Source organism: Melospiza georgiana, chromosome 21 (genome assembly GCF_028018845.1).
Source record: "Melospiza georgiana isolate bMelGeo1 chromosome 21, bMelGeo1.pri, whole genome shotgun sequence".
Lineage (NCBI taxonomy): Eukaryota > Metazoa > Chordata > Aves > Passeriformes > Passerellidae > Melospiza > Melospiza georgiana.
This window is the reverse complement of record NC_080450.1, coordinates 10,250,423-10,265,920: the sequence shown is the minus strand read 5'-3', so window position 1 is coordinate 10,265,920 and position 15,498 is coordinate 10,250,423. Positions and strand designations below refer to the sequence as shown.

Here is a 15,498-nt window from a genome sequence, read left to right as displayed (position 1 = left end):
GAGTGAGCTAATTAATGCGAGAGTGAATGAATGTGAGTGTGAGCTAATTAATGTGAGGCGAATGAATGTGAGTGTGTTAGTAAATGAGTGAATCAATGTGAGTGAATGTGCGAATGTGAGTGTGCAAATGAATGTGTGAGTGTGTGAATGAACTTGAGTGTGAGCATGTAAGTGACTGTGTGACTGTGAGGGAGTGTGTGTGTGAGTGAATGGGAGGCAGTGTGAGTGTGAGTGAGTGTGAGTGAGTGTGAGCGATGTGAGTGTGCCCTGGGGTGCACACGTGGTTGTGCGTGGCCACCTGTGCCCTGCTGTGTGTGCCTGTGCCACTGGTGTCACCCCCCTGCCACGGCAGGGACACCTTCCCCACCCCAGGTTCCTCCCAGCCCTGTCCAACCTGCCCTTGGGCACTGCCAGGGATCCAGGGGCAGCCACAGATTTTCTGGGCACCGTGTGCCAGGGCCTGCCCACCCTCCCAGGGCACAATTCCTTCTCAATGGCCCATCTAACCCTGCCTCTGACACTGTGAAGCCATTGCCCTTGTCCTGGCACTCTGGGCCCTTGTTCTCAGTCACCCTCCAGCTCTCCTGGGCCCCTTGAGGCACTGAGGGGCCTTCAGGGGCTCTGAGGTCTCCTTGGAGCCCCCTCTTCCCCAGGCTGGGCACCCCCAGCTCCCTCACCTTTCCCCCGTGAAAGCCCCCGGGGGTGGAAGTGTTTCAGCAGCAGAAATAGGAAGCAGTGGCTGGGTGGCAATAGCAGCTCCTGGGAGCTCCATGACCTCCTGGGAGCTTTGTGGGCAGATTCTGCTGATAAAGGCCAGGGAACACGGCGGCCTCGGTGCCCCTGAGGGCTTTAGGAGGAAGAACTTTCGATAACAGGGGCCTGCCCAGGCTGAGGAAGGGCTCTGAGCAGCCTGCTGAGCTCTAGCAGGACTTCCCCTTTGACAGGAGCGATTTAGTCAGTGCCTCAAGAGCTGACAGCAACAAGATTGCATCAGCACCTGCACACCAGCAGGAAAAGGCTCCCTGCCTAGAATTCTTTAGGCTGCAAAGGACCCCTAAGAACATCAAGATCTTCCACTGACCCAGCACCACCAAGGCCACCAGTAAACCATGTCCCCAAATGCTACATCCACATGTCTTTTAGACTCCTCCAGGGATTGTGACTCCACCATTTCCTTCACAGCCCTGGAAGAAATTTTCACTAATACCCAATCTAAACCTCCACTGGCACAACTTGTGGAGGTGTTTCCCCTTGTGGTGTCCTGTTTCCTCTTGTCCTGTTGCTTGTTACCTGAGTGAAGAGACCAACCCACACCTGACTACCACCTCCTTTCAAGTATTTGTAGAGAGTGAGAAGCTCCCCCTTCAGCCTCCTCCTGGCTGTGGTATAAATCAGCATCCCTACCCTGAAACCAGATGGGTTGCAAAAAGCTACAGTGCCCAAATTCTCATGGCAAGGGAGAATTCACCTCTGTGCAAAACCACTTGCATGGAACCATGTGTGTGTAAGAGCTCAGGTTTTCTGCTCCCAGCCCACCACAAAGGGACACCCATCCCTATGGCCTGTTTTTTGTGGGAGTGGATGGATAAATTGCCTGGCACTGGGCTGGAGAAGAGTGAGCACTCATGGGGGAGGGCACCAGCATGCCAGGGGCAGGACTACATGGACTGTTCCAGTGGGGAGTGATGCTGCAGCAGCTGCTGGTGGGTTTGTGCTGGAGGAGCCCTTGTCCTTAAAGATGTGAGTTCTCACACTGCTGGGCACCAGGTTCCCTGCTTTCAGGGTGACACTCTGCAACAAAGCCTTTAGCAGGTGGGAACCTGCTGTACAAACACAGCCACACACCACAGGCCAACGCTATCAGATTCTTGGTGTCACTGATAAAGCAGCAACAATTCACACACAGAAAGTATTTAGTGGGTGCCAGAGAAGAGGTTATCAGCAAAGCAGAGAAGGGCAAGGTGATGGTTACAGCCCATCTGTGTGCTCCCAGGCTGGGGGTCCTCAGCGGTGCTGGGAGAGAAGGACCAGGAGCAAATTACCTGGGGGCCTGTGGCACCAGGGGGTGGGGGAGATGCCATTTCTGCACCAAGAGCCTGAAACACCTCACCCTCCACGTGAGCACCCCACCAAATGCACCTGGATATAACATTTCCCACCGTCCTGGTTCCCAGGAGCTGCCAGCTGGCATCAGCATGAAAAATGTCAGAGGTGAGCAGTGGGTTTGGGAGCCTCAGCCCCCATGAGCAACACAGCCAAAGGAGCAAGTGGGCTGAGTGGTGACAGAGGGAGCAGCTCACCCACCAGCCCAGCCCTACCTCCCCTGCCCACCTCTCCCACCCTGCCCGGTGGGTCTCTGGCCTGGCCTGCCCCACTGCAAGGGGGAGAGCTTTATTCCCAGCACCACTGCTGTATGGATGAGGACTCCAAATTGCATTTGCAAAGGCGTGACTTTATCTTCAACCCTCTCTGTGCCTCACACAACCTCATCCTCTCTGATGTTGCCTCAAAGAAACATCCAAACCTCAGAGAGCAGCAGCTCTGCTATCGAGCTGGCTCCTACCTGAGCAGAACATCAACCCCATGTCCTCTGTGCAAGTCTCACAGGTGCTGCCAGCAGCAGGAGCAGCCCATGGGGCTGGGTGCTTGCTCATCTACCCCACACTGTGCCGTAGGGCTCTTCACTGGGCCGTGGAGCTGATGGCATGTTGGCGTAGATCTGCTCCTGCTGCGGCTTGGGCTTCTGCACTCTGGCATATAATGCCTCTTTTTCCTCTTCTGAAAGCTGGGAAAGAAGGGAGATAAACAAAAACATCCTTTGTGGGGCTGCTCCAGGCAAACCCTGTCTGCTGGAACCTCTCTGTGCTGTTTTAAGCACCCAGGAGCAGCCACAGGGACCAGAGAGAGAACCCACATCAGCCAGGGTCACTTGGACCCCGGTTTGGCATTTCCCTTTGCAATCCCCTCCCTCCCCACCCAGCCCATCCTGCTGCTCATTCTGCCACCCACCCACTCCAGCTTTCCTCCCACCGCCTCCAGCTTGGCAGTGCCTGGCATTCTCCTACCTGAGCACTCTGCCTGACCTCTGTGTACTCCACTGGGAGCGTTTCCAGGCGGTGCAAATCCTCAGCATTGCTGTACGGGCTCTCAGCCGGGCCGTGGGTAAGATCTGCATAGTTCAAGGCTTCTGCTCCCTGCTGGAGAAGGATGAGCTCTCACCCTGCTGCCACTCCCTGCCTGCATCCACAGGGGTGGGAACACCTCCCATCCTGCTGCCTGTCCTGAGTGCTGGGTGCTGAGATGGCTGCAGGGGCACTGGGTGGAAATGAAAATTGAAGCAAGGGCTGGCCCAGGGGAATTCTTGTGACACCAGCCCCTCTTCAAGAGCTGGCAGCAAAATATCAGAAAATACTTTCCAAGCAGTAAGCAAGGATCAGCTACCCTGCAGCACTTCAGGTGTGATTTGCTGCAGGTTCCCAAGGCTGTTTGCCCCAGAGAAGTAGCTCCCATGCTTGGAGAGGCTTGGAGAGAAACCTCTCAGATCAATCCTAAATTTCCTTTCCCAGGAATACTCTGTGATGGTCACAGAAAGTCCCTGGTTGTGTCTTTCTGTTGGCAAGCAGAGCCCAAAGGATCTCTCCCAGCCTCCAGTGCCATGAACCTGGCTGAAGGCAGCAGCTCTGGCAGCTCGGGGTGCAAGGTTTCCCCTCTTCATGGGAACTTGGGGCACAGAATCCCAACAACTCATGAGGTTTTCCTTACTGTAGGTGACATGCTGCAAGTCCTGTCCATCTCTATGGCTGCTCCAGAAGGGGCTGGATGAAGCATGGATGTGGCTGGACATGTGTGAAAACAGAGGAAAAGAAACGTGTTGAGAAAATGCAAATATTGCCATAAAGCAGGACAGGAACCCGACACTCCATGAGCCATCTAAACTGGAGCCCCTCTTCAAATAAAGCCAGACCCCACCTGCCAGCTGGCAATGTCCTCTCCTGTCCCTCCCCAGCCCTCACACTGGCCTTAAACTTTGAATCAAGCCTAGTGTAAGCCTGGCCCATGCAAGTGATGGTGCCCAGAGAAAGTCAAGCAGATTCTGTGCCCAGCAGCACCCACCCCAAGGGCTGTCATCCCCTGCTCCCAGGGGACAACACCCATGGGACAGCACCCATGGCATGGACCCACTGCTCCCTTGAGGGAAGGAAACCTCCTGGTGGAGGTCTCAACGATGCACTGAGGAACTGGATGGATCAGGAAGGCAATGGGGGAGGAAAAAGAAACAGAGGGGAAAAATAAAGGAAGCAGAGCAGGCTCTGTTACAGAAACAGGATGTGAGTGGCACTGATAATTTCACTCACCCTTCTTCTTTCTGGAGAGTATTACTAGAACACCAGCAGCCACTGCAAGCAAAAAAAGGACCACAATGATGGCTGGAGTGAGGATGTGCTCAACCACGCTCAAGCTGCAAGAAAAAAAGAATCAAGAAGACAATTTATGTTGTCATGCTTCTCAGGATGAACCAGCACGGAGCAGGGTTGTGGGAAGCAGCTGTGGGGGACACAGAAAGGGGCTGTGGCAGTGGAGTGGCAGGGCCTGCCCATCACAGCAGGCACGGGATGGTCAGGCTGCCAGCTGGGCATGGAGCAGAGCAAACCAAAAACTGCAGAAGCAAAAGGATGCTTGGGTCTGAGAGCCACTGTGTCCTCAGGGATTTAAGGATGGGTTCCTGCATTTGCTCTGGTTTAACTCCACTCTGTGTTAACTTTGTTTGTAATGGGCAAGCAGGAAGTTGGTGAGCCGGCACACCCTTGAGTGTGCTGGTGGAGAGCCTCAGCTTTGTCTGCTGCTGACATCACCTCCCACAGGCAGGAGAGAAGAGGGGAAGATCTAACCCACTGGTTTCATGCTTTTTCAACTATCTCTACCAGGCTGTGTGTAACTACAAAGAACAGGACACTGGGCAGCGCTTGGCTTCCCACGAACAGTCTCACTGAGTTTTGGGGAAGGAAATGGGGTCGGTATTGCAGGCAGAAACCACTTCTCCCATGTGACTAGAGGCACTACAATTACTGTCATAGAATTAGAGAATTATTTGGGTCAGAGGGGGCCTTAAAGATGATCCAGTTCCAACCCTCTGTCACTGGAAGGGACGCCTTCCACTAGGCCAGGCTGCTCTGAGCCCCATCCAGCCTGGCCCTGAACAGGGATGGGGCATCCACAATGTCTCTGGGCAACCTCTGCCAGGACCTCACCACCCTCACAGAGAAGAATTTTCCCATGTGAAGTGGTCTCTGAAGGCAAAACCAGGAGGTCTGGATCCTTAAGGGAGGTGTGAAGTCTCCTGTGTTTGCAGGGCTCCAGCTGCACCAGAGAGCTCATGGAGGAAAGTGGCTGCTGTAGGCAGGAGCTGCTACTCACGGTTCAGGGGTGGAGGGGTTTGATGTTGATTGCAAAATTTCCTCCTGGGAAATTGTCTGTGTGTGGCCTGGTACAGACAGAATGAGATCAGAGGACGTGGTGGTCACGTAGTTCGATGATGGGGGGATGGAAGAAGCTGTAACAAAAAGAGGAGAGGCATGGTTGATCTCTGTGGAGAAAGATGCCGTGGGTTTTGCAGTGAGTCAGAAGTGCCATACGTGCTGTCACAGGAGGAGAAGCTGGGTCCCCTCTGCCACATCCAGGGGGCACATCTCGAGGTCAGAGTGCTGTAAGACCCTTCCTCTGCCCATGAAGCTTTTCAGAGTCTCAGTCCCCCCCAAAACATGCACAAAACAGATTGAGACTGCAGAAAGGGGTCTGGGCACCCCATGCCCAGTTTAGTACTAGCACAGACACAGCACATATATATTGTCCTGCTGTGCAGGCTGATCCCTGGCAAGGCAATGGAGAAGGATGTTTCCCAAGCCCAGGGCCTGGTGTCCAGAGGTGCTGCAGGTCCCAGGTGGCAAACGGAGCAGCACAATGCAATGAGGAACACCCAGTGTTATACAGGAAGGCAAGGACGGCACAGAAAAGGCCAGCAAGAGCAAATGAGGAAGAAAAGTGGTCACAGAGAGCTCAGTACACCTCAGTAATGGAGATGGCTGAACCGGGGGGGGGCAAAGAAGGGGGTCTGGATAGAACAAAGAAGAGGGAATGAGTGATGGTGGCACCTACAGCACTCTGGTGTCATACCCTGGGGCGGTCCCACCTGCAGGGCATCCATCAGCTCTAGGCCGCCCACACTGCAGCCCCTGCTCCAAGCAGCTGGAGGAGGACACATCCATGATAGATCTGGGGGCCCTGCAGCCCACAAGCACTGACCTGGGAGCACGATCACCTTCACATCAGCACTCTCGTCAGGCAAAAATGTTCCCCTTCGCACCCCACAGCGGAAGGTGCCCGCGTCCTCCTTGGACAGACCATCCACGGTCACCGTGAATGCCCGTCGTTCGCGGTTGTCCCGGATGGAGAACCGGCCCCGCACCACCTCGGGCTGCGACTCCGAGGTGATGACGATGTCCTCAGCACATGTATAAACCGTCCATGTACGTGTTGTGCACCAGAACTTCGGCAACTTCTCCAAGCCCCGCCGGTACGTGCAGGTGACGGACAGGGAACCGCCCATGAACCCCCTCACGGTGCCGGACCCCGTCAGTGCCCCGCAGCCTGTGGAGACACACGGAGCCGCGGCAGTGCAGCCGCCGCAGCGGCACCTCCCGCCCGACGGCGCGGGCCCGGCAGGCGGGGCTCGGGCGCGGCCTTACCTGGCAGCAGCGCCCAGGCGAGCAGAGGCAGGAGCTGCATGGCCGCTGCGGGTCCCGGGGCTCGGCCCCTGCCGCTGCCGGCTGCTCTCGGCGGAGCTCGGCCCGCCCCCGGGGCCGCCCCTGCGGCGCCATCGCCCCGTTGGGGCGGGGAAGGGGAACCGGGACTGCGGGGCGGCGGGGCCGCCGGGGATGCGAGGGTCGGGGCCGCGGGAGCGTTTGTTGGAGCCGGCGGGGGAAGCGGGGAGGGCCCGGCGGGGCCCCGGTGCGGCCTCCCCCTGCCCGCGCCGTCGGCACCGGGGCTCTCGGGGCTCGAGCGGCGCCGGCCGGGCCGTGGGGTCCCTGCGGGGCTTCAGCGGCCCCGCACGCTGACCCAGAGCACGGCCGCGCTCATGGCCAGCAGCGCCAGCAGCTGCAGCCCGGCCAGCGCTGGGAAATAGCGGAAAGAGCCGCGGGTCCCCTGAGGAGCGCCCGGAGAGAGCGTCGGGGCTGCAGACGCGGGGGAAGGATGGATGGAGCGGGTTCCGGACGGGCCCCGTGTTCCTGTCGCGCTCAGGGTGGAACCTCCTCCCGCAGTGGGGTCCCGGGCGCCGACGTGGGGGTCACTGCTGCCGTGGGGCGAAAACGAGCAAGGAGCCAGCAGGCAGAGGTGGCAGGGCTGAGGCTGCTGGGGCTGAGGGCTCCTCTCCCCATGAGGAAGCTCAGCTGGGCCATGGTGGAGCCTGCACGGCCCCTGTCACCCCATGTCCCTCCCCCAGGCACGATGCAGCATGTCCCCACACAGGTGTGTGCATCAGCTTTGGCTGCCATGGGCATCCCGGGCAGTGCTGGCAGCTGAAGGAACGAGCACACAGACAGACAAGCAGACACGGCCCTGCATGATACCCAGCCTTTATTGCATAATTGTCCTCCGTTGGCAGCTGCAGCTCACCAGCCAGCCACTCCCTGCAGCCCAAACCCTTCCCTGCGCAGCGCAGGGGCTGCCAGGAGGGGCCGAGGCTCCCCAGGGCCAGCAGTGGCCGGAGCCGAGCAGCTCCCGGCACGGGGCGGCCGTGAGGGGAGGCGCGGCCCCGGCAGGGCGGGGGCCGGGGGGGCAGGAGGGCGTCGCTGGGGCTCGGAGGGGCTCGGGCCGGGGGCGCAGCCCCGTGTGCTGGTGCTGCTGGATGCCCCCGAGAGCTGCGGCATCTCCTGCTCTCGGCTCCCGCCCCGGCTCCTCACCCGCGCTGCCCCACTGCAGCCAGCGCTGCCGGCCCTCGGTACAGGACACACCCGGGCTGCACCCGGGCGGCACAAGGGCTGACCTGGCACCGTGACCATCCTCACAGCAGCGCTGCCGTCAAACGAGGACATTCCCAAACGAGGACATTCCCAAACGAGGACATTCCCAAACGAGGACATTCCCGTTCAGAACCCCAGACGAAGGTGCAAGTGTCGTCCTGGGACAGACGCTCCACGGTCACCGTGAACGCCACGGTGTTCGCGGTTGTCCCGGATGGAGAACCGGCCCTTCTCCACCTCGAGCTCCGATCCCGCACTGTCGATGGTGTCAGCGGTACAACAGAAAGCGTTGCCGCCTTCTCCACGGTTTCGCCTTTTTTTCCCGGCCCGGGGGGCCGAGCAGGCGATGGAGAGGGACCCGGCCCGGGCTCGGCCGGCGCCGCTCCCGGCTGCTCTCGGCGGAGCTCGGCCGCCCCCGGGGCCGCCCCTGCGGCGCCATGGCCCCGTTGGGGCGGAGAAGGGGAACCGGGACTGCGGGGCAGCGGGGCCGCCGGGCAGCCGAGGCAGGGATAGGAGCGGGGTCAGGAAGGCTTGATTGGAGCGGGCGGGGGAAGCGGGGCGGGCCCGGCGGGGCCCCGGTGCCGCGGCCGCTGCCAGTCCGGGGCTCGAGCGGCGCCGGCCGGGCCGTGGGGTCCCTGCGGGGCTTCAGCGGCCCCGCACGCTGACCCAGAGCACGGCCGCAATCATGGCCAGCAGCGCCAGCAGCTGCAGCCCGGCCAGCGCTGGGAAATAGCGGAAAGAGCCGCGGGTCCCCTGCGGGGCGTCCGGGCCCCGTGTTCCTGTCACGCTCGGCGTGAAACCTCCTCCCGCAGTCTGTGCCCAGTCCCGCGACGTGGCGGTCACTGCTGCTGTGGGGGGAACGTGCAGAGTCTGACACACGAACGCGATCCCCTTCGCAGCAGCAATCTCATCAGGCAGCTCCATTCCCATTCACACCCCGCACCTGAAGGTGCCCTTGTCCTCCTCGCCCAGACCCTCCACAGTCACTGTGAGCCAGCGGTGTGTGCGCTTGGTCCGGCTGGAGGGGCTGGTTGGCACATGGGAAGGAGGGAGGGATGCAACGAGAGCCAGATGGGCACCGCCTCCCTCTCCATCTTCCCCTCTCGGAGTGGCACCTCCACCCTGGGTCTGGCCTCAGTGCCACAAACCGATTGTCGCTGTTGCCGTGGGGGATACGTGCAGGGACTGACCTGGGAGCACGATCACCTTCACATCAGCGCTATCATCCCGCAAAAATGTTCCCCTTCGCACCCCACAGCGGAAGGTGCCCGCGTCCTCCTTGGCCAGATCATCCACGGTCACCGTGAATGCCCGGTGTGCGCGGTTGTCCCGGATGGAGAAGCGGCCCTGCAGCACCTCGGGCTGCGACTCCGAGGTGATGACGATGTCCTCAGCACAGGTATAAACAATCCCTGTACTTGGTATGCACCAGAACTTCGGGTACTCCTCCCAGCCCGGCTGGTAGGTGCAGGTGACGGACAGGGAATCCCCCAGAAACCCCCACACGGTTTCGGGCCCGGTCAGTGCCCCGCAGCCTGTGGAGACACACGGAGCCGCGGCAGTGCAGCCGCCGCAGCGGCACCTCCCGCCCGACGGCGCGGGCCCGGCAGGCGGGGCTCGGGCGCGGCCTTACCTGGCAGCAGCGCCCAGGCGAGCAGAGGCAGGAGCTGCATGGCCGCTGCGGGTCCCGGGGCTCGGCCCCTGCCGCTCCCGGCTGCTCTCGGCGGAGCTCGGCCCGCCCCCGGGGCCGCCCCTGCGGCGCCATCGCCCCGTTGGGGCGGGGAAGGGGAACCGGGACTGCGGGGCGGCGGGGCCGCCGGGGATGCGAGGGTCGGGGCCGCGGGAGCGTTTGTTGGAGCGGGCGGGGGAAGCGAGGAGGGCCCGGCGGGGCCCCGGTGCGGCCTCCCCCTGCCCGCGCCGTCGGCACCGGGGCTCTCGGGGCTCGAGCGGCGCCGGCCGGGCCGTGGGGTCCCTGCACGGCTCCAGCGGCCCCGCACGCTGACCCAGAGCACGGCCGCGCTCATGGCCAGCAGCGCCAGCAGCTGCAGCCCGGCCAGCGCTGGGAAGGAGCGGAAAGAGCCGCAGGTCCCATGAGGGGCGTCCGGAGAGAGCGTCGGGGCTGCAGATGCCGGGGAAGGATGGATGGAGCGGGTTCCGGACGGGCCCCGTGTTCCTGTCGCGCTAAAGGGTGGAACCTCCTCCCGCAGTGTGTTCCTAACTTGGGGGTCACTGTTGCTGTGGGGGGGGGACACGTGCAAGGACCCACTGGGGTTATGATAACCTCCACATCAGCGCTCTCATGGAAAGGGATGAATCCCTTTGGCATTTCCCAGCGGAGCGAGCCCGCATCCTCCTTGGCCAGAGCTCCGCAGTGCCCCGGCATGCCCGGAGCTGTTCGGGATGGAGAAGCCGCCCTGCCGCACCTCGGGCTGCACTTTCGCGGTGCTGCCGGTGCCCGCGGCACAGGGAACAGCAGTTCCGTGTACTCGCTTTGCTCCGCAATTTCGGCAGCGTCTCCCGGCCAGGCTGGGGCGTGCCGGGACCGGCAGGGTTTCCCTCAGGAGTCCCCGCACGGTGCCGGCCCTGTCGGTGCCCCGGAGCCTGTGCAGACCCACGGCAGCGCTGCCGCTGCCCGGACACCTCCCGCTTCCCCTGCTGGGCGCAGCGTGGGGCTCCAGCCCCGGCGGGCGCTCAGCCCGGCCCGGCAGCAGCGCCGAGGCCAGCGCCAGCAGCAGCCACATGGACACGTCGGGGCAGCCCTGCTGCTCCTCTTCATTGTGTCCCTGGGGCTTCGCTTCCTCTTCTGCCTCTGGTACCGCCTCCGTTGCTGTCACAGGTCCAGCAAGACCATGGCGTTTCCTGTTTCCTAGAGTTTCAGCTTCTCCTGATCACTGAGATTGCTTGCTGTGCACTGCCCCTGTGCCATCCCCCGGGGTCTCTGCTTTCTTCCTCCAGCCTGGCCCCCATGTCGGGACACAGCCTGCCTCTCAGAGCCACACTGCCCAGCCCCTCTGGCCAGGCAGGGCACCCAGGGGCAGAGGTAGCCGTCGCGGTCCGTCCTAGTGGATGGGTGACATGATGACTTTTGGTGCAAAAATATCCAGCAAGGCACAGGGGATTTGCAGTAACAAATTGCAGTTTTATTGAAGTAACCACAACTGATATGCGTTGGTGAGGAGATCTGGGGAAGAAAAGGATAAGATAAGGGAAGTGGGAGGAAAGCAGGACGGGGCGGGTATAGCTACCAAGATATGGCGCTGCTTTCATCCTTCGGGGTCCAGCCGTCGAAGCTCACTGGGGCACATCCAGGGAGATCTGAAAGGCACGGCTGAATTGCACCCCTAATTATACTCTATTTCGTTGGGGAGAAGGGGAGCCGAAACAAAGGTCTCCTAGGAGGGGAAAGAACAGAAAAGGGGGGGTATACACAGAGTCGTTGTTTTTATGGCCCCATTCTCGCAGGTGCGTTTATTCTGGGCAGACTTTTCCCCCTTCGTGCACACCTTCCCCCGAGCTGGGGGGATGTTCTGTCCCAGTCTCTGGAATAAGGTGCGAGGGGGGTTTTCTTGCATTGGAATTTCTTGTCTTGGTTCCTTGATGAAGAGGCTCACATCTCTGTTTGTCTGTCACGGTGGTTGAAGGCAGGCAAGAGGGGTCTTCTCTTAAAGGGGGGGAACCACCCCAGAGCTCACACCAGCCAGGCCAGGAGGTAGGGAGAAAGTCCAGATCCATTGTTCAGAGAGGGCAGAATGCCCCCTTCGAGTTCAGCATGGCATGTTCTGCAAACACCACCTGTGAACACACTGAGCTAACAGGCATATGACTTTCCCTCCCCACTACATCAACAGATTTTAACTTTTCGGTGGTCTTCATGACAATTGTGAGGCAAAAATGAAAGATATTTTGGACAGACTCTCACAGTAGCTCAGCACAGCACAGGGACCACCTGAAGGCCAGACAACCCCCCAGGCTGGGCAGTGCTCCTGCACGGCCACCCTGTCCTTCCCAGGGCAATGAAATGGGTAACCCCAGGACCTAATGGAAGTGCAGCTGGACAGGAGCACCCACTTGTCCTGCCAGCACAGCCCCTCTGTGCCTCAGGAGCCCCATGCCCTGATCAGGTCCCTCCAGGCCTCCCCCTGTGTCCCCTGCAGCTGCTGAATGGAGGCAGAGTTGTGGAAGGACAGCCTTGCCTGGCTATTGCTAAGCTGGAGATGGGAATTGGTGCACTGGGCAGAGGTGGCAGGGCTGAGGCTGCTGGGGCTGAGGGCTCCTCTCCCCTTGAGGAAGCTCAGCTGGGCCATGGTGGAGCCTGCACGGCCCCTGTCACCCCATGTCCCTCCCCCAGGCACGATGCAGCATGTCCCCACACAGGTGTGTGCATCAGCTTTGGCTGCCATGGGCATCCTGGGCAGTGCTGGCAGCTGAAGGAACGAGCAGACATAGACAGACAGCCAGACAAGCAGAGAGGTAGACACGGCCCTGCAGGATACCCAGCCTTTATTGCAAAATTGTCTTCGGTTTGCAGCTGCAGCTCACCAGCCAGCCACTCCCTGCAGCCCAAACCCTTCCCTGCGCAGCGCAGGGGCTGCCAGGAGGGGCCGAGGCTCCCCAGGGCCAGCAGCGGCCGGAGCCGAGCAGCTCCCGGCACGGGGCGGCCGTGAGGGGAGGCGCGGCCCCGGCAGGGCGGGGGCCGGGGGGGCAGGAGGGCGTCGCTGGGGCTCGGAGGGGCTCGGGCCGGGGGCGCAGCCCCGTGTGCTGGTGCTGCTGGATGCCCCCGAGAGCTGCGGCATCTCCTGCTCTCGGCTCCCGCCCCGGCTCCTCACCCACGCTGCCCCTCCAATCACAGCCAGTGCCACGGGCACCTTGATGCTGAGCAGAAGCAGCAAGTGGATGACAGTGCGCTGGGACCTGTGTTGGGAAAAGGGGGTTTTGCTAGAGCTTTATTAGGCTCTGGGGAATGAGGATGGGGACTGGGGCACTCTCGTGCCTGCCAGCTGCCCTGCTTGCCCCCAGGATGCTCCTTGGGAACTCAAAGCTGGGTGATACACGCATGGGAAAGGAACGTTTTGCCCAGGGGATGCTTTTTTGGGTTGCTTTCCTGGATCCCCAACCCTGACTCACAGCACTGGAGGCTCCCCACAGCCCCTGGGACACAGAGGATTGGTGGTCAATGGGCTCAGGTTGCTGTTCTCAGTTGTGTTTGAAGCAGCTGCTAGAGAAAACAGAGTCAGAGCAAAGGCGATCCCCCACACCCTGTGCCCAGCACCCTGCACAGGAGCCTCTGTCCCTGAGACTTCAGCAATGCAGGTGCAGGGGGTGGGTATGGAGGTATCCGGGCAGTGCCCTGAGCACTGCAGAGGAGGAAGAGGAGCAAGGGGGGAGTTTCATGGCAGCTTTGCTTGCAGCCCTGTTTTACCTGCAGACACCATCACCTCGGTGCTGTGCCCTCGGCTGATCCCCACTCTCTTCACCCCACAGGAGTACCGGCCTGCATCCCCGGCTGTGACACGGCTCAGGGTCACCGTGAATGAATTGGCTGTGTGGTTGTCCCTGATGGACACCCTGTCCCGTGTCACCGTCACCTCTGAGCCGTCGGTTTGGATCACGGAGGTCACGAGGGAGCTTTTGCGGCTCCAGTACTTGAAGCTGAGCTTGTAGCGTGGATTGTAGCTGCAGGACAGGGCCAGTGAGCTGCCCTGCTCTACTGTCACCTGCCTGGGGCCTGTCACTGCCCAGCCACCTGCAGGGGACAGAGAGAGGAGCTGTAAACCCATTCTGGCAATGCCTGGGAGCCGTGGAGGGTCTGAGCCCCGGGGCTGCAGCCCGAGGGAGGCTGTGCCTGTGCACCCACTGTGAGCAGTGCTGAGCTGAGATGTCACCAGTCATTAATAAAACAGCCCCTATTACCGCGCCTGAGAGGGCGCTGGTGGTGAGAGAGAGACGGTGAATCTTGTTTCTTGAATCAGAAGGCTTGATTTATTAAGATATTATATATAATACATTATTACTATATGAATAGAATATAGAGAGAGGTTTGCAGAGCAGCTAGGTTAGCTAAGAATAGAAAGAAAAGAATATATAACAAAGTTGTGGCTAAGGACTCAGTCTCTTAGCTTGCACTGGTGATTGGCCCTTAATTATAAACATAGGAAATGAGCCAATCAAGGTGTCCCTGTTGCATTCCCCAGCAGCTGATAATAATTTTTTACCTTCTCTTCGGAGGCCTCTGGCCTCCAGAAGACGCAGAAATCCGAAAGAAAGGATTTCTGTGGAGAAATGTCTGCGACAAGCCCCCATCAAGAGTGTGTGTTAGTGAGAGAATGAAAAGCCTTATTCCCAGGGTTCACATGGCAGGGAACAAGAAAATCTCAGAGATCACACCCTGCAACTACCAGAGGAAAGCTTTGGGATCAGCCGGTCTTTTGCCATGACCACAGTGAGCCTCCTGGTCTGCCTCAGCCCCAGCCTCTCCACAGCTCTGCCAGAGCCCCTGACACAGATTTACTGACCTGTGCTCGTGGCTCTCATGAGGAAAAGGGTCCAAACCAAGAAAATCCTCATTTTCCAGCTTCTTGCTCCTGAGGGGGAATTTTCTCGGTGGTTTTTCACAAAAAATCCTTCAGGATGAAGCCAGGCCCACTCACACGTGGATGTCCTAACAGTTTTCCAAGCTGTGCTCTCCTGCCACTTCTTTGGGCAGTGATTACCCACAGACCCTGGATGTCTTCTTTTCAAGACAGCCACCTCCTCCCCTTTACCCACCACTCATGACTCACCCTGGGGTGTTCCATGACAGAGACTCTGCTTTTTCTCTGAAATAGTCACTGAGTTCCCAGGAAAATGCCAAAATGCAGCAGGTTCCTCCATGGTGATGCCCATCCCAGCAGGGACCAAAAACCCTTTCCCTGCACAGAGCCCACAGGATTTTGGGGAGTTTTGAGAGGGCCTGGGCAGAGCAGGATGCAGGGGCTGGGGCAGAGTGCAGGTCAAGCCCTGCTGATGGGCTGGTGGGGATGCTGGGTTTCTCCCCCAGCTCTGATGGACTGGGAGGATGGACTGGGAGGATGAGCAGCCATCCAACCCCCTGCACCGCTGCTCTCTGGCTCTGCAGTGGGCTGCCAGCTTGAGCTGGGCTGGTTTTTTTTTTGTTTTGTTTTCTTAGGCAAAAGAGTCTTCTTTTCCTCCCCAAATCACCTTTTTTTTTTTTTGGTACAGCTGTGGGATTTTGAGTGACAACACTGTTTTTCTCCAGAATTAAATTGAAAGTTTCAGAAACCCAAATACACAAAGCAAAGCTACTTCCCTGGCTTTCTTCCAATATGCCCTTTGGAAAGAGCAGAAAGCACAAACCTCAGAATCCCCTTCCCTCTCAATGCCTTGCCATGGCAAGAGGAAGCTCTGGGTGTCCCTTTGGGTCACCAAGTAACTCCTTCCTTCCCAGCTGGCTGGTTGTGAGCCAAAACGCTGCAGGTAACAC

General features: G+C 59.7%; 3 protein-coding genes across 3 annotated transcripts; all 3 read right to left on the bottom strand.

The window, feature by feature from the left end:
• Window positions 1–2,468: 2,468 nt before the first annotated feature.
• On the bottom strand, window positions 2,469–6,800 carry LOC131092330 (CMRF35-like molecule 2). The gene is made up of 7 exons (XM_058038985.1): window positions 6,744–6,800; window positions 6,301–6,645; window positions 5,416–5,551; window positions 4,356–4,459; window positions 3,763–3,815; window positions 3,066–3,194; window positions 2,469–2,785 (listed from the first exon to the last, which is right to left on the bottom strand). The coding sequence occupies exons 1-7, from the start codon at window positions 6,781–6,783 to the stop codon at window positions 2,651–2,653; spliced, it is 942 nt and encodes a 313-aa protein (XP_057894968.1). The 5' UTR covers window positions 6,784–6,800; the 3' UTR covers window positions 2,469–2,650.
• Window positions 6,801–8,663: 1,863 nt separating this feature from the next.
• On the bottom strand, window positions 8,664–9,691 carry LOC131092365 (CMRF35-like molecule 5). The gene is made up of 3 exons (XM_058039024.1): window positions 9,652–9,691; window positions 9,209–9,553; window positions 8,664–8,866 (listed from the first exon to the last, which is right to left on the bottom strand). The coding sequence occupies exons 1-3, from the start codon at window positions 9,689–9,691 to the stop codon at window positions 8,664–8,666; spliced, it is 588 nt and encodes a 195-aa protein (XP_057895007.1).
• A 1,668-nt stretch (window positions 9,692–11,359) lies between these two features.
• Window positions 11,360–14,582, bottom strand: LOC131092417 (protein CD300H-like). The gene is made up of 5 exons (XM_058039097.1): window positions 14,552–14,582; window positions 13,438–13,764; window positions 13,143–13,233; window positions 12,845–12,929; window positions 11,360–11,410 (listed from the first exon to the last, which is right to left on the bottom strand). The coding sequence occupies exons 1-5, from the start codon at window positions 14,580–14,582 to the stop codon at window positions 11,360–11,362; spliced, it is 585 nt and encodes a 194-aa protein (XP_057895080.1).
• Between the last annotated feature and the right edge of the window lie 916 nt (window positions 14,583–15,498).